This window comes from Emydura macquarii, unplaced genomic scaffold (genome assembly GCF_026122565.2).
Source record: "Emydura macquarii macquarii isolate MOO-44397 ecotype Brisbane River unplaced genomic scaffold, CSIRO-AGI_Emac_v2 contig_509, whole genome shotgun sequence".
Classification (NCBI taxonomy): domain Eukaryota; kingdom Metazoa; phylum Chordata; order Testudines; family Chelidae; genus Emydura; species Emydura macquarii.
The window spans coordinates 790,643-807,557 of NW_027130646.1; the positions used below are offsets into that span (position 1 = coordinate 790,643).

The following is a 16,915-nucleotide window of genomic DNA, read 5'->3' on the forward strand; positions in this document are numbered from 1 at the left end:
GAACTCGGCAAGAGCCAACCAGGTTTGGACATGGCCATGGATATCTATAATACCCAGAGTAATCGTCATTAATGATAACAAATATGTTGGCAGGGACCTAAAACCTCCCAATTCAGGGTTTTGGCCAATCTCTAGCTACTAGAGACTAGGATGAGACCCAACGCAGGTGCGAATTATCCCACGTCTAGACATTCTAATAATACAAATAATAAATAATAATAACGGAAGGTAGCTAAGACAGACCAAAGACTGAGTCCTGTGGTGCAGACAGTAGAAGGCCCTAAGACGGAGACAGACACACACGGGGTGTCTTCGGTGAGGGCATGCGACCCAGGCTGTGTAGGATGTCATAAGTCTGAAGAAGCAGACGCCTGGCACAAGCTGTGGCTGTTCCTGTCTCCTGTTAGCCCTGCAGAAGCTGTGGGAACAGGAGCTGGAGTCCTCGCTTCCTATCGTTAACACAGTTGTTTCTGAGTGCCAATGTGCAAACCCAGTGCCAGGACCCGGGGTGGCCCAGAGGGCAGAATTTGGCTGACAAGACCCTTTGTTGTCTGCGCAGAGGTGTGGGACGGGCTCTCGGATCCCAGGGGAATTTGCAGGGCTGCCCATTAGACAAACCATTTTTTAAAAAAAATTTTTGGCTTGGAAAATGGGCGGATTTTGTCTGGGGTCCTTGAGCCGCAGTAACCGCTGACTCCTCTCCCCCCGTAGAATTCAGCCGCCGCTGGTGCACCCTCAACGACAGCGTCTTCAGCTACTACGAGAACGACCGCAACACCGTGCCGAACGGCGAGATCAAGATGGAGGAGATCGTGTGCCTGGTGACCAAGCCGCCTGACACCCATGGGTAAGGGTCTGCCCACCTGGCACGGTCCCCGCCTGTGGTAGCGCCCCACAGGGAATGGAAACATAACGAGCCCTCTCTGAAGGCATCTGGAGCAGCACCGAGCAATGGGTACCGCAGCTGGGGACTGCTAATGACGCTGAGGGGGCCCAGAGGCTACGGCGAGTCACAGGTGCCGTCTAGCCCTTCCCAAACCCGTGCGCATAACCAGTGAGGGGAGCGTGAGTCTACCAGCCAGGAGCTCCCTGTGTCTCATCCTGGCTGTCCCAGTGACTTGCTTTGTCACTTAAACCTTTGTCTGAGTTTCCCCATTTGTGGAAGGGGGACTCAGATCTACCTGCCTCTGCAGGGATCCCTTGCGGTGCATCGGAGGGGTCCTCAGGGCAGCATTAAATCTATCTTCCCTGGGTCTCAGAAGGGTCTTTCAGTCCCTGAGGAAATCTCGCCCCTCCCGGGAATCGAGCCAACTATCGCTGCATGTGAAAGCAGTAACGCCACCTCCCCGGCCAAAGCACAGCTGATAGCAGTTCATAGCTGTAGCATGTCGGCCTGGCCTTCAGCCGGTAGCGTGCAAGCCCATTGCAGTGTGTGGTTTGCACAGCAGCGAGCCGGATTCTCTCCTCACGCTGGTGGAAATCAGGAGTAGCGTCCCTGAAGTTAGTGGAGCCCCGCCAGTGTAACTGTGAGAGCAGAGGTGAGAGCAGAGGTCAGTCCTGTAGCCCTTGAAGGTCCCTTGTGGGCGTTCTGGGGACCGGCATCGCTCACGGCGGCTCTGGAACCAGGAGGCAGCTCTCCAGAATCATAGACGTGTCCGGCTGGAAAGGACCTTGAGAGGTCATCTAGTCCAGCCCCCGGCGCTGAGACAGGACCAAGGACAGGTGTCTGTCCAGCCTGTTCTTAAAACCCCCCCGTGACGGGGATCCCACAGCCTCTCTTGGAAGCCTGGCCCAGAGCTTAGCTACCCTTCGCATTAGAAAGCTATTCCTGATGTCGGACCTCCATCTTCCTTGCTGCAGATTAAGCCCATTACCTCTTATATTGCCTTCAGTGGACCTGGAGGACAATTGATCACCGTTCTCTTTAGATCAGCCCTTCACTTATTTGAAGATTGTTATCAGGTCCCGTCCCCTCCCTCCCCTCCCCGGATCTTCTTTTCTCAACACGAAACATGCCTAGGTTTTTCAGTGTTTCTTCAGAAGTCGGGTTTTCTAAACCTCGGATCATTTTTGTTTCTCTCCTCTGGACTTTTTCCAGTTTTTCCCCGTCCTTCCTAAAGCGCAGCACCCAGACCTGGACACACAACTCCAGGTGGGGCAGCAGAGTGCCAAGAGCAGCGGGACAATCACCTCCTGTGTCGTACACACAACCCTCCTGTTGACGCACCCCAGAATCGCATGAGCCATTTTTGCAGCGGCATCGCATTGCCGACTCAGATTCAGTTTGTGATGCACTCTAACGCCCCGATCCTTTGCGGCAGTGCGACCATCCAGACAGCTATTGAGTGCTTGCTCACGTCTGTTCTGTGCTAGGCATGCCCCGCATGCACAGCTGCCGGAGATTTTCCCCTCAGCGGTGTCCATAGGGCTGGCGCTAGCACCCTCTGGAGCTGTGGGCGTATGCGCCGGTGTAAGGGGCGTTGTGGGCCCCGCACCCCTTCCGTTCCTTCTTACCACCCGTGACGGTTGCTGGAACAATCCTTTTTTCTGTGGGAAGGCTTCTTACCCCGTGGTTTAGCCTGTCTATCTGTATAGTTCTTATAGTTAGTGTCTCTAGCTGCAGTTAGCATGTGTCGTAGTGTTAGCGAGGGTTCTTCTCACCCCAGGTGCTGGGCTTGCTCTGGTCCCCGGGCTTCAAACCGCCTGCCTCGTGCAATAAGCCGATACGAGTGAGTGACCCGCACTCCAGCTGTGCCTGGGGGCGTCTCGCTCTAAGGAGAATTCCCAGATCTGCAGGGACTTCAGACCTCGCTTGAGAAAAGATAGAGACCGACGGCCGTTCTCACGGAGGCGGCCCTCTGACCAGCCTCAGAGCCGAGCCGCTCCGATTCGGCCCCGAGCACCTCGGCCCTTGTGCGGCGCGCTCCCCCGGCACCGCTCTCCATCCCTGGCGCGTAAGACACAGCGCACCGAGAGAGGGGAGCGGCTGGAGGTTGAACGATGTCGTCAGTGCCCGGGTCTCCTTCCTGTGGTCAGTCTTGGTCTCTCCCCCTCACACAGGTTTGAGAACACGTTTGAAGTCTTCATCGAGTCGGAAAGACTGTACCTGTTTGGACTGGACAATGCCGAGGCCATTCGGAAGTGGGTCAAGTCCATCGCCAAGGTAAGGGAGCCCCGGTGCTGAGACGCTAGTGGAGTGAATTTGCTAGGGGTTGAACCCCAGGCTGGATTTGAATGGAGCCTGGTCTCCGGGGACAGTTCCCAAGCGGGGGGCCTGGCACTGGGCGCTCCTGTGGGGAGCCGGGCGTGGAGAGCGATTCTCAGGATTGGGATGTTCTCCTCCCTGCGTGGTCCTGTCCCTTCATGTCACTCGAGGGCCCAGGGTGGGGCTGGGGCTGGCTGACTAGGGCCAAATTCAGAAGCACGCCTAGAGTGAGTCTGATGGAGTCTGATTGATGGGTAGTGGCCATCGCCTCTGGACCAGCACCACAGAGGCCGTGGGAGACCAGGCTGGTGCCAGCCGCCAGGTGTGCAGCTGTAGCTGGGGATGTGCACAGAGCCGTGTGGTCTAACTTTCTCCCGGCTCCGTGTCAGCGAATCCCACCAGCTCAGTCCCCCCGGAGACGTGGGGAACCAGATTCAGAGGCTGTGAGTGAGCGAGTCCCGGTCACGCTGCAGGGGAGATCCGCTCCCCCTCGCTGCTCTCCAGAAGCGGCTCTGGCGGGAGCCGAGGGGCCCGGCGAGGACAAGGCGCCAGCACGGAGGGCTGCAGTTTAGGGGTGTGCCGGGAAGGCCTCTCCGCAGCCCACGCCGCTGTGGAGACTCTGGACCGGGCCCCAGCCCTCAAGGTCCCAACTGCGCGGTTCGTGGCCGGCTGGCTGGAGGGATGCGCGGGAACTCTGAGCTTCTCTCCTCTCTCCTCCCTCCCTCGCTGCTGCCCACCACGCAGTCCTTCGTCCACCCCCACGCCGAGGAGCTGCTGAGCCACGACTTCGAGCGGATCGGGCGGCTGCAGTACAAGGGCGGCTTGAGCCTGGAGCAGGCCAAGGAGGGCTGGTTCGCCCTCGCCCAGTCCACCCTCTACGCCTTCTTCGAGGACAGCGACAAGGAGGAGGCGCTGCACCTGAAGAAGCTGCAGGAGCTCTGTATGCACCGCGCCCCTCCTGTCCCTCCTCCCAGGCCCCCAGCCTTGCTTCTCCGCAGAGAGGGCTCTGGACCCTGTGCCTGAGAGGCGTCAACCCCAGCCACCCCGTGGCTTGCCCCGTCCCTTCCCCTCGCCACGTTAAGACTCAGTACTGTGAGTCGAGCGTCCCCACAGAACAATCCCTGTGGACGGCACCTGTGAGCCTGGAGCGTGTTACGGGCCGGGATCGCTGAAATGCAGCCAGCTCTGGGGTGGAGCCTGCCAACTGTTCTCCACTAGTAACGCCACACAGTTAGATGCTTCAGAGGAGCAATGAGGGAGAGAGAACTCTGAAGGCAGAAAGGCGGTTGCCCAGGACGGACGGGTTAATACCCCTTCTCCTGCGAAAGGTGCCCTGAAATCTTTCAGCCGCGGAGGAAGTTGGCTTTCACATCTCCCAGGGCACAGCGCTCCCGCAGCCAAACTTGGGGGCTGGGTCAGTGCCAACTCCAGGAGGCTGGTGCCACCTGCGGCATCGTTGGCCAACGTGCCATGCAGAGAGAAGTCCATTCGTGCCGTCTCTCTCCTGGCCGTAGTTCCCTCCAGCACCTCTGCTGGCAGCTGGTGCTTTTGATGGCAGGGGTTTTCACTGGCAGAACCGAGCGTCTACCTCTGTCTAGCCAGAGGCTGGGGGAAGCAAGCGTCCTGCGCTAGGGTGATCTCATGGCGTCTCTGCTTTTAATTTCACAGCCCTCCAAGGGGACAACCTGGTGCTGGTGGAGAGAAGAAGGTAAAAGCCTGTCTGCTCTTCGTGTAGTACCGGGCAGAATTGAGGGAACGATCCTTCGGCTTGGTTTAAAGGGGCTCGTTAGATCCCGCAGGTTCTTAAAAGCTGCGGGGTTTTAATAGAAAGCTGAAATGGACTAAAAAGAGCCAGTGGCGCTGGAGGCACGGGGGTGGGTGCTGAACAGGGACTTGGTCAAATCAGGCCATCTCAGCAGAGGGTAGGAAGCGACTGGTGTCTGCTCAGTGGCTCGTGTGAAACGATCCGGCGGGTCTCAGACCACTTCTGCGGGCCCGGCACCCACCCCATCGGGGCCGTGTCTGACCCCAACCACCTTCTTCACCTTGCCAGCAGAGGGCATGGAGGTTGCACGCCCTCCAGGGCGGTGGGCAGGGCTGGGCGGGCAGCGTGAAGACGTGGTTGTTCACCCAGCCCCTTCCACCGATGGGTAGTTCACTTGAGAGGGCTGGAGCCCCGGCGGCTAGACGTGTAACGGGCTAGAAGCATCCGCTGGGTCCCGGCGTGCGTCGCAGTCCCGGCTGCTGTTTCCCAGCTGAGGGGGCAGTGGGGCCGCGTTTGTCTCCCCAGGACGCTGTACATCCAAGGGGAGAGGAAGCTGGATTTCTCGGGCTGGGTCGCTGCCATCCAGAAGGCGGCGGGAAGCTCTGGCGACACGCTGTCCGAGCAGCAGCTGACGGAGTCGGACGTCCCCGTCATCGTAGACCGATGCATCGATTACATCACGCAGTGTGGTACGTCGGCACCCGGGCGTTCCCGCTTTCGGTGGGAGGGCAGCGCCTCAGACAGGCTAGCAGGCTCTCTCCCCCTCGCCTGCATGCTGAGGCCACCTTGGCTTCCAGAGGCAAACTCACGGCTTGAGAGACGGTTCGCTGCTGGATTGGCCCTTGACCCATCACCTCCCATACCTGGCCCTTCCGTGCTGGAGAAGGTGGGGGTTTTCTCGCCTTCCTCCGCAAAAGGGGACACGGGTCGCTTGCAGGTTTAAACGAGAGTAAATGGCGAATCCTCCGTGACTCGAAGTCTTTAAGCCATGATTTGAGGCCTTCAGTAACTCAGCCAGAGGTGCTGGGTCTATCCCGGGGGGCGGGCAAGCAGCAGGAGGACAAGGAAGTGCAGTCAGGTATATTGCCACCTGTCTTATCTCCTCTGCACCCTGCATCTCCCGCCGTGCGTCTTCCACTGTGACAAATTCCCTTCCCCCAGATGGACCGACGCCTTAAACTCCTTTCTGGTCTGTGCTCGAGCCCCTTTCTAGACTTGTCAAGATCAGCAACGCCACCTTTAAATGTTTTGGTGCAGGATTGATGTGGGCGCCCGCCAGGGTGACCAGATAGCTAGTGTGAAAAATTGAGACGGGGGTGGGCGGTCATAGGCACCTCTAGAAAACAAAGCCCCAAGTATTGGGACTGTCCCCATAAAATCAGGACCTCTGCTCACCCTAGCGCCGGCACCTGTGTGGGCCTGAGGCGTAAAGATCCGATTATTACACAGGTTTGCTTTCTTTGCTGACAAAGGGCTGGATCCAGGGCCCGGGAAGTTCAGTGGAAAAACTCCCAAGGACTAGACCGGGCTTTGGATCCGCTCCCAGGCCTCCTACAGAAATTGGCGGTGGTGACCGGGCCCTGGCTAGGGGGGGCCACTGGTCACACGTTCCTCGCAGAGCTCCGCCGGCTTCTTCTACCAGGCCAGCGGGCGGGTGGGTGGCCCGGGACTCCCCGCAGAACGTATTGCCCCGCCGCGCTTTGTGCTTCGCACGAGGCTGTTGGCGCATCACTCACCTCGCGTGACTTCTTCCGCTGCAGGGCTGACCTCGGACGGGATCTACAGGAAGAGCGGCCAGAACTCCAAGATCACCAGCCTACTGGAGATGCTCCGGAAGGACGCACGCAGGGTCCGGCTCAAGGAAGGGGAGCACCAGGTGGATGATGTCTCCAACACGCTGAAGAGGTTCTTCCGAGACCTCGGGGACGGACTCTTCACCAAAGAGTGCTGCCAGGACTGGCTGAAGGCGGCAGGTAGGGGGGGCTGCTGTCCTCTTGTTGCAAAGCCTCCAATGCAGACGTACTGTTTGCATCCTCCGCGGGAGCCTAGCCTGTCGGCCCGTGTTGTAGAGAAGCTCGGACGAGCTGATCATGGGGGCTTCTGGCCTTACAATCCCCACCTCTGTGAGTCTTATACCAGGGGGCGGTGTGGCAGTGAGAGCAAGGGGAACTGGATGCTCTGCTGTGGGAAGAAAATGGGGAGTCTAGGTTGTTAGCAGGCCAGGCTTTAGAGAGGAACACTAAGCTGTGGGGAGTGGTAGATACCTGGGAAGGCAGGGATAGGATACAGAAGGACCTAAACAAACTGGAGGATTGGGCCAAAAGAAATCTAATGAGGTTCAACAAAGAAAAGTGCAGAGTCCTGCACTTAGGAAGGAAGAATCCTATGCACAGCTACAGACTGGGGACCGACGGGCTAGGCAGCAGCTCTGCAGAAAAGGCCCTGGGGGTAACAGTGGATAAGAAGCTGGATATGAGTCAGCAGTGTGCCCTGGTTGTCAAGAAGGCTAACGGCATATTGGGCTGCATTAGTAGGAGCATTGCCAGCAGGTCGCGGGAAGTGATTATTCCCCTCTATTCGGCATTGGTGAGGCCACATTTGGAGTACTGTGTCCAGTTTTGGGCCCCCCACTACAACAAGGATGTGGACAAGTTGGAGAGAGTCCAGCGGAGGGCAACAAAAATGATGAGGGGGCTGGAGCACAAGACTTATGAGGAGAGGCTAAGGAAACTAGGCTTGTTTAGTCTGCAGAAGAGAAGAGTGAGGGGGGATTTGATAGCAGCCTTCAACTACCTGAAGGGGGGTTCCAGGGAGGATGGAGCTAGGCTGTTCTCAGTGGTGGCAGGTGACAGAACAAGGAGCAATGGTCTCAAGTTGCAGTGGGGGAGGTCTAGGTTGGATATTAGGAAACACTTTTTCCCTAGGAGGGTGGTGAAGCACTGGAATGGGTTACCTAGGGAGGTGGTGGAATCTCCATCTTTAGAGGTTTTTAAGCTGAGGCTGGACAAAGCCCTGGCTGGGATGATTTAGCTGAGGTTAGTCCTGCTCTGAGCAGGGGGTTGGACTAGACACCTCCTGAGGTCCCTTCCAACTCTAAGATTCTATGATTCTATGTATGCCGAGAGGGGAGACTAACCTAGGGTGGGGTTAGATCAGAAGTTTGGAAGTCAGGGCTGCTGGTTCCAGTCCCAGCTCTGCCACTTGCCTGCTGGGTGATCTTGGGCGAGTCACTGCCTACCCCCAGTGCCTCAGTTTCCCCATCTGTGTAACAGGAGTGATAACATTTACTTCTCCCACATGGGAAATTGAGCTGCCCTTTGTAAAACGCTTTGAGAGCCATGGAGGGGAAGGTGCCAGAGAAGGACAAAACGCAGTGACAGATCCTCCCTGCCCCTGGGGCTCTGGTACTGTCCCGGCGCTGCATGCTAGGTTCTCTTTGAGCGTCGCGGGGACAGAACTCCCCACCTCCCAGCACCAAGAGCTCAGCTCATCTCCGTTAGCTGTGAGCAGGACGGGGCCTGCGACACGCAGTTCTGGTGCCAGCTGGGGGGGCCCGGTGTGACATGTTCACACAGCCCGCACCGTGCAATATTCATATTAGGACCAGAGTCTGGCAGGATCAGGCATTTCTGCTACGGGTGAATTAGCCCTGTCCCTGGAGCTCAGTTCTTTCAGGCTGGTAGCAGCCGTCTCAGCCAGCTGCCCTGTGCGCGTCGCTCCAGTACTCCACAGAAGGATGCTACAGCCTGCATCGTGCGCCTTAGCCTGAGAACAACTCCAAGGCACGTTCTTCCCTGGCTCATTTAGCCCGGAGAGCTGACGCTGGCATCCTGGCCCAGTTCTTGGTTCTGCAGCCAGGTGGGTTGCAGGACAGCTGGGTGGCAGATGTTTTGTTCGGAGAACTCTGGGCAGATCAAGGCCTCTGGCTCCGGGGGTTAGAAGCGGCCAGGCGCAGCTGGAACCGGCCCGGCCCGAGGGGGGAACACGGAACAGGAACCAGGTCCCTCTGCAGTGGACTTGGCTGCTGTGGGGTGAAGGGGGGGTAGAGAATAGGGCAGGTGAGGGGCCTGTTGGGAAATGCCCAGACGGGGGTCAGGGATGCAGAGGCGGGTCCGGTGAGAGTTTGGACCACGAACGGACCCCGGTGGGGAAGCCCAGCAGCCAGTCCGGAAGCCCCCTCCCCCAAATCCACCCGCTCTGCCGCCGAGCAGTTCTTGCTCACCCCTGTGCTCTGCTCCTTTCCCTGCCAGCGATCGAAGACGAGGAGGAGAAGATCAGCCGGTACCGCCATCTCCTGAGCAGCCTTCCCGTGGTGAACAGAGCCACGGTCAAAGCACTGATCAACCACCTGTACCGGTAAGGGGGGGCGCGGCGCGGTCACGGCAAGCTGCACAGCTCCACTCTGTGCCAGGCGGAGGAAAATGCTCTCCAGCAGCAGCTGCTCCCACCAGCTGGGCGTGCGAGGCCTGGGGTCCCCCCAGCTAGAGTCACTCGCCTGGGGTCCGTGGCAAGGAAAGAGGCACTGGGGGTTACTTGCTGGTCTGTGATGCCATGAGATGAGCGTCGCTCTTTCTCCGCAGAGGGGAAAGGGGCTAAAGTACAAGGACAGGGATTTAGAAAACCTGGCTTATTCCCCAGGCTCTGCCGCCAACTCCCTGTGGGACCCTGAGCATGTTACTTAGTTGCTCCATGCCTCAGTTTCCCCATCTATAAAAGGGGGGCTAATCCTGACCTTCCGCACAGGGGAGCTGTGAGACCCTCATATAAAGGAGATCTCAGATATGCACGATCAGCAGAGCAGTGCTGGGACAGGTTCTTCTGCCTCCCCTTTAAAGAGCCAGGGACCCTTTTCTATAGCCCCTTTAGTTGGCTGTATGGCTCCTGGGGCCCAGCTGCCATGCCTGGCTAGATGTGTCGGGAAGCACACCTCGGACAAGCTGGAGAGAGAGGGATTCCTTTCCGCCCACCCCCTGGTAGTTCTGTTCCCGGGCACCCACCCGCCCTGCTAGGGATCAGATCAGAATTCAAACCCTACCCTCTGGGAGCATCAGCTGGCTCCTTTGACCTGATAGCGTCCCTGCACCGGTCACGCAGGGGCTGGGGCTTTGCCCCCGGGCAGAGATGGAGCAAGGTGTGTCTGGCCGGAGAGGGTCCCCACCACGGAGGGCCAAGCCTGCGCGCAGACCCGACAAGTCCCTCTCCCTGGGAGGCTCTGGGCCTAGAGGACCGCACACAGTAAGCCGCCGAGGAAAGGAAGCCCCGACTGCTCTGGGGAGATCTCAGAGGGCCGCTGGGACAGGGACGAGGAACAAACACGACTCCTGTCTTGCCCTGCGCCAGGCAGAGGGAGGCGGCTGCTGCAGACGTGAGGTTGCGGGGGGGAGCTCTCCTGAACACGTTGGCTTCCGCAGGGTCCAGTACTTCTCCGACATGAACCAGATGAACACGCACAACCTGGCCATCGTCTTCGGGCCGACGCTCTTCCAGACGGACGGGAAGGACTACAAGCCGGGGCTCGTGGTGGAGGATCTCATCAACCACTACGTGCTCATATTTAGCGTACGTACGTCCCAGAGCCTTCTCCACGTACGCCCGGCACGTGGGCACCTGGAGAAAATATTGTCTTCTCCGGCCAGCCGGAGCGAGTCTTACACATTGCCTGTTATAACCTGGCGTCTGGCGAGTCAAGCTCGTCTGTGGAGCGGAGTGGTGGGGTGGCGAGGACGCTAGTCAGTAAATCAGGAGACCTGGCTTCACTCCACTGGGTGACGTTGGGCAGGCGACGGCCCCGCCCCCGTGCCTCAGTTTCCCCATCTGCAAAATGGGGAGGCTCACGCTACCCTCCTTCGGGAAGTGCTTTGAGATCTACTGACGAGAAGAGCGAGGGCGGATGACAGTTATTATGGCCCTTAGCGCCCATTGCTTTGCCCTGGGGGCTTCCTCCACCATGAGGGAGTTTTTTCCTTTGTCTTCTTTCTGATCCCCAGCCGCTGCTGGGTGCGTGGCTTTGGACGGAAGCCTCTCAGCCGGGCAGTAGCCTCCAGACCCTTTAAAGCACTCTCAGCAGACAAACCCTGGTCCCCCATCCCCTGGCTGTTGGGAGAAGGGTGACTTGGGATCTGAGGATCTAGGAGGAGAGGACGGCTGAGCCAGCCGGGCCCGGCAAGACTAGGGGAGGAACTCACCTCAGTGGGCCACCCAACCTGTCTGGGTTTGGGGGGGGGGGGAGGGGCACAGTAAAAAAATGGGGGGGGGGCACATGACTAGTTACGACTCTGCCCCAGGGGCTGCACCTCCAGGTTATTTACTGGGTCGCACCAGGCCAGAAACATTGCCCAATGGGTCCTGAGCCCAGAAAGGCTGAGAACCACTGATGCAGAGACCCTCGGTGCCTTTTGCTTGCCCGTCGAGCTGGGCGGGTGGGTGTCTCCAGACCAGCACAGCTCAGTGACGGGCAGGGGGCCGGGGACTGACCCACGTGAAGTTGTCCACCTGGCCTTTCCGCCCCCCCACCCCCCAGCCCGGGCTGCGGCGGGTTGGGTCACTCTGCCCTTCTCTCCCCTCGGCAGGTGGACGAACAAGAGATGCGGAAGCAGCAGGACGAGATCACCGCCATCCTCAAAATGCGGGTAGCTGGCTCTTCCAGTGGAACCCAGGTAGCCGGCCCGTCGGCCAGGCCAGGCGCTGGTGGAGGGGGGGGGACAGGTCTCAGCTGCACACGCTCGCCCTGTTCGGGGACTTCTTTATGGATAAAATATCTTTTAGCTGTTTTCCCGTCCCATTCGGCAGCACCTGGGCTGAGGTCCGGGCCGTTAGGATAGACCGCCGCCGGGCTGCCACGGACACTGAAGGGCAGTAGGAAAGGGCCTTGATGGCTTCTCATGGCCCCGGTTGCTATTCCGGTGGGCCCACGGCAAAGCGGATTGCTTGAGAATAGGGGTGGAAAAGGGGGGTCAGCTGCCTGCCTGATTGAATCACCTGACTCACTGATCACATGACCTTCCGTTTGCCCACCTGGGGAGCTGTGTGTGTCACAGGTAGGGCTTGAGACCCGTCTCCCCTGAAAGGGCCAGCCACGCTGTGAGAAGGGGTTATTTGGGGAATACATTTATTGTAGGTTATTGAAGGGGAGCTCAGCGCCCAGACGAACTCTTATCCCTGGGGCGTGGCAGGTCAGGCCAGGAGGGATTGATGCCGACCAGTGTCTGCGTCCCCGCCATAAACCGGAACCTGTCGGCAAAAGCCCCTTTCTTCTTCCTTTCCAGCAAGCCGGAGACTTCATCTGCACCGTGTATCTGGAGGAAAAGAAGACTGAAGCGGAGCAGCACGTCAAGGTGGGGCGAAGGCAAGGGGGCGATGGAACCGGGGGGCGCTGGGAGGGGAAAGAGGCCACGGACAGGCCTGCAGGGAGTCTCTGCCGGAAGCCGTGTCCCAGCTGCCCTCTGGAAGGGGAAGCTGTCTGGAGGGATACGCCGCGTGATGGGGAGCGATGCTCCCTTCGCTCTAAGCCAACGCGCTGGGGCTTGTCACTGCCACCCAGCGGAGAGGCAGGGTGGCTCCAGACAGCCAGTGTGAGGTGGGGCAGTCAGTTGCACCGTGGCTGCCCTCTGAGCTCCAGCGCTGGGCATGCCCTGGCAGGCGGGGGCGGTAGACGCTTCCACCTCCACTGCAGGGCGTGGGTGACTCTGACTGCAGGGAAGCCGGGGAGCCGAAGCCGGCTGAGCCTGCTAGGGGGGCTGCACAGTGGGGTGCAGTGTGGGATGGATTTTCAGTCCATCTGGCCGGCGTCTGTGGGCATCAGCTCGGCCCCATCAACAGCAGAGCTAAAGCCTTCATCTGACTGCCCTATCAGACGCCACAGCCCTGGCAAACCATTTCAGAGAGCTGTCTGCTAGCCAGAGGACGACCTCAGAGGTTAGATTGCTCCGTGGCTCCCGGACAGGAGGGCTGGTACCCCACTGGGTGCTTGGGCGTGCACAGAGGGGCGGCGGGAAGGCCATGGAGACATCGCCTGTCAGGAGGCGGGCACGACAGAGACATCTTTCTTCCTCCTCTCAGATCCCAGCCACGATGACGGCAGATGAGCTGACATTCGAGATCTTGGACCGGAGGAAAATCCTCATGAAGGAGAAGGAGTACTGGAGCTGCTTCGAAGTGAATGAGAGGGAGGAGGCAGGTCTGTGTCCGGCGGGAGAGAGGGGTTACTCCAAGAATGGGACCATTTCGGGCATGGAGTGGGTGGAATGCTGGATCCGAGAGCCGGATGGGCACCCGGTCATAGCGCCGGCAAGCAGAGTATCGGGAGAGTCTTGGCTCTGACATTGTGACCTGACAAGTCACATAGATTGACCATAAAGACAAGTGCAAAGTACTGATCTTAGGAAGGAAAAATCAAACGAAGTGGGGAATAACTGGCGAGGCGGCCGTACCGCTGAGAAGGACCTGGGGCTTATAGAGGATCACAAATTGAATACGAGTCAGCAGTGCCATGCAGTTGTGAAAAGGCTAACGTCATTCTGGGCTGTGTTAGCTGGAGTGTTGTACGTCAGACACGGGAGGTAATCGTCCTGCTTTACTCGGCACTGGTGAGGCTTCCTCTGGCGTTGTGTGTCCAGTTCTGGGCGCCACAGTTTGGGAAAGATGAGGCCAAATTGGAAAGAGTCCGGAGGAGAGCAACAAAATTGAGCAAAGGTTTAGAAAACCTGACCTGTGAGGAAAGGTGAAAAAACTGGGCAGGTTTAGTCTTGAGAAAAGAAGACTGAATAGGGGGCGGATCTGAGAACACTTTTCAAATCTGTGAAGGGCTGTTCTAAAGAGGACGGGGTTCAATTGTTCTCCAGGTCCACTGATGGTAAGACAAGAAGTGATGGGCTTAATCTGCAGCCAGGGAGATTTAGGGAAAGCTTTCTAACTACCAGGACAATTAAGTATTGGACCAGGCTTCAAGGAGGTTGTGGAATCCCCGTCACTGGAGGTTTTGAAGAACAGGTTGGACAAATCCCTGTCAGGGGTGGTTTAGGTTTTCTTGGTCTTTCCTCAGCGCAGGGGGCTGCACTAGATGACCTCTTGAGGTCTCTTCCTGCCCTCTGTTTCTGTGATTTCCAGAGCAGACACTGAATTCAGATGAGTCATTTCCTTGGTGCCGACCCTGACATTTGGGGCTTGAATTTGCAGAGGTGCTGAGCGCCCACATGGACTGAGTGCTCAGCCTTGCGGAAAACCTGGTGCTAGGGCCAGGTCTTTAAAGGTATATAGGCACTTAAAGATGCAGAGAGGCATCTAGGCCCTTCTAAAAACCCCGCTAGGTGCCTCTCTGCATGTGTAGCCCCTCAGTACCTTTGAATAGCTGGCTCTAAGTGTGCAGTTGGGCTCCCCAGATTTGTGGCACCCAAAATCAATAGGCACTTTAAAAATTGGGCCTGTCTCTCGCATTGCCCTCTCTTTCCTTTAGGCAGGGAGGACTATAGCTACTTGCCTTTGGAAAGTGCTTTGAGATGCTTGGATAAAAGGCGCCGGCCACGTTAGTACTAAGTAGTAGCAGTGGGCCAAATCCTGCGAAGAGCCGAGCACCCGTGAAGTCAGTGGAAGCGGTGGGCGCTCTTGCAGCTGCTCAGGACCGCTCCGGATTTTGCCCGGCCGTGCTCTGAGAATCCCAGCGACCGTAAAGGCCTGTACGTGAGCTCATTGCCAGCAGCCGGCAAACTGCCCACAGCAGCGTTTCCCGACCTTCAGGCGGCCAATCCTCCTTCAGGAAGAGGCAGTGTCGCCTGTCATTAAAGGCTGGTCTGTCTTCGTTGATACCTCCCCCGTGCATCCCTGGGGCTGTGGGGAGAGCTCACCTCCCCCTGCAGCCGGTGCTGCTGTGCGCTGATGTATCTCTGGTGCAGCCCTCTCATTTAAAGGCTGAGTTGTGCTTCCATTGAAGTCCCTGGCGGTCGTCAGTGGGGGCAGGATCGGGGCTGTGACGGGGAACTAGCTGGCCTGGATTGGAAGGCCAGAAGGGATCATTACAATCCTCTAGCCCTCTTTGGGTATATCTTCACTAGAGTCACCTCGGGCTTTTACTCGGGGCTTGACCCTAACCCCCTCCTGTCTACACACAAAACCTTCTCACTTGAGCTTAGTGGTGCTTTCAACCCGGGCTAGCTGGTGCCCCCTGGGGTATAGGGTAAAGCCTAGGTCAGGCTTACATCCATACTTGCAGAGGACACAGGCTAAATCCCTGCAGTGCTGACAGTCCTCCAGCGCCTTCCCACAATTATCCCCCTGTGTCTAGGACAGACAACGTCTCTCCCAATTCCTGGGCGAGAATCAGAGCATGACTCAGCGTCAGCAGTCCAAAGAACCCAGGGACGTGCCCGCTAGTGACACACGGGGGTGTAGCAGCTGCGAGGACACAGTAACATGGGTAGGGCTTTTCAGAGGGGCTGTTCTTCCCCCAGGCATGGCTGACCCTGGTGCCGAGTTTACTCTGCAGTGAAGACAGACCTTTTGACACCCGTCTCTCGTCCATGGCCTTTCATCCGTTGATCTCCAAGCTCCCCACAAAGGAGTATCCTTAACCCTGCTGCTCCTCTGCCGGCCACAACACCCGGAAGCTGCGCTGGTTGTGTTCTGCAGACGTTAAAAACGTGGTTTTAAAATTCCACTGGCCTCATCTTGCAAAAGATTTGCCAGTGCCTCTTTTTATCCTCGTCTCCCTTCCCCATCCCCTCTCCAAGCTGCAGCAAAGTACCTGTCAGCTCTGCCAGAAAGCTTGGATCTCTGCAACACAGCGTGACGTGAGAACTCATTAAGAAAATGAATGCTGACTGGCCCGTTCAAAAGCTGTTTACTAATTGATTGGACTAGTTAATTCACACTGCACAGTTGTTCTCCCATCATTATTATAACTGTGTGGCCCGCTCCTTAGTATTTTCTGGTCCTCTGGCTGTATTTTTTTTGTGTGACTGATTTTGCAAGAGAAGATGCATGAGGCCTTCGTGTGCAGCCTGAACACTTGCATTCTGCTTCCCTAGATCCACCCTGCAGCCTCAGCTGGAAAGGGTATCATTCACTTCCTCTCCTAAGCTGTTGGGTAGCGTTGCTATATGCTGTTGAACAGCCACCCACGTTCCACCCCAGAGCGGCTGCATTCTGGTAGTGGGGGAAAAGATGCCTGGGCAGAGTTTTTAAAGCACCGATAATCCTCCCCTAGCGGGTGCTTTGTGGGCTCAGAGCACCTCTGGGGCTTGGAAAGAGTTGAGTTAAAACCTGCCACGCAGGCAGGGATTGTTCTTTCCTAAGCGCCGCTTTAAGTCCTGAAGTCTGAGCTTTGGTCCGTCTCAGCATTATCGCGGGGGGGGGATGAGCCGAACGGGGCCATTAATGCACCTGTTTCTCCTTCCCTGTGCAGAGCGACCCTTGCACCACGCTGAAAAAGTCCTGCCTATCTTGCACTGCCTGGGGACGGACAGCTACCTGGTGGTGAAAAAGCAGCTGTCCATGGAGAACATGCTTATCTATTTAGGTGGGTGCAGAAGGGATCCAGGATGGACAGGGGTCTTGCTGGAGGCACAGCGCATTCAGCGTCGTCTGCGATGTCCTCCAGACGTGAAGCCCGGGAATTGCAGGAGCACAATCCTGTGCCCTGATGGTTCTGGCTCCAGTCCAGGAACATCTCGGACGCAGCTTGGTGCTTGGCCCAGGGTTCTGGAAACAGCACTTGTCAGTACTGGGTTGTGCTAGGCAGTAAACCCAAGGAGGGGGAGAAGGAGCGAGGGGAAAAGGAAAGACAAGGTGTGTGCACTCCAGCCAGTGCTAAGCAGTGGCAGGGGGGAGCTTTTCAACCCGACAGACTGGGCGATGGGGTCAAGCCGGGCCCAACCAGAGCAGATACGATGAAGAGAGGGCAAAGCAACGTGACATCATCGACTTTCCCCAGCGCCCTCCCTCGTTCGCACACG

The 16,915-nt window shown here is 57.8% G+C and overlaps 1 protein-coding gene across 4 annotated transcripts in view; it reads left to right on the forward strand.

Moving 5' to 3' along the window:
* The window catches only part of ARAP1 (ArfGAP with RhoGAP domain, ankyrin repeat and PH domain 1), a 141,763-nt gene that overhangs the window by 105,923 nt on the left and 18,925 nt on the right, over positions 1–16,915 (forward strand). For all 4 annotated transcript variants that reach the window (XM_067539083.1, XM_067539084.1, XM_067539085.1 and 1 more), the window contains 12 exons: positions 712–847; positions 3,061–3,163; positions 3,950–4,145; positions 4,874–4,913; positions 5,496–5,659; positions 6,731–6,943; positions 9,221–9,326; positions 10,382–10,529; positions 11,540–11,626; positions 12,236–12,304; positions 13,029–13,146; positions 16,366–16,479. In XM_067539083.1, the coding sequence (XP_067395184.1) occupies positions 712–847; positions 3,061–3,163; positions 3,950–4,145; positions 4,874–4,913; positions 5,496–5,659; positions 6,731–6,943; positions 9,221–9,326; positions 10,382–10,529; positions 11,540–11,626; positions 12,236–12,304; positions 13,029–13,146; positions 16,366–16,479 (1,494 nt within the window). The remainder of the gene's footprint in view (positions 1–711; positions 848–3,060; positions 3,164–3,949; positions 4,146–4,873; positions 4,914–5,495; positions 5,660–6,730; positions 6,944–9,220; positions 9,327–10,381; positions 10,530–11,539; positions 11,627–12,235; positions 12,305–13,028; positions 13,147–16,365; positions 16,480–16,915) is intronic.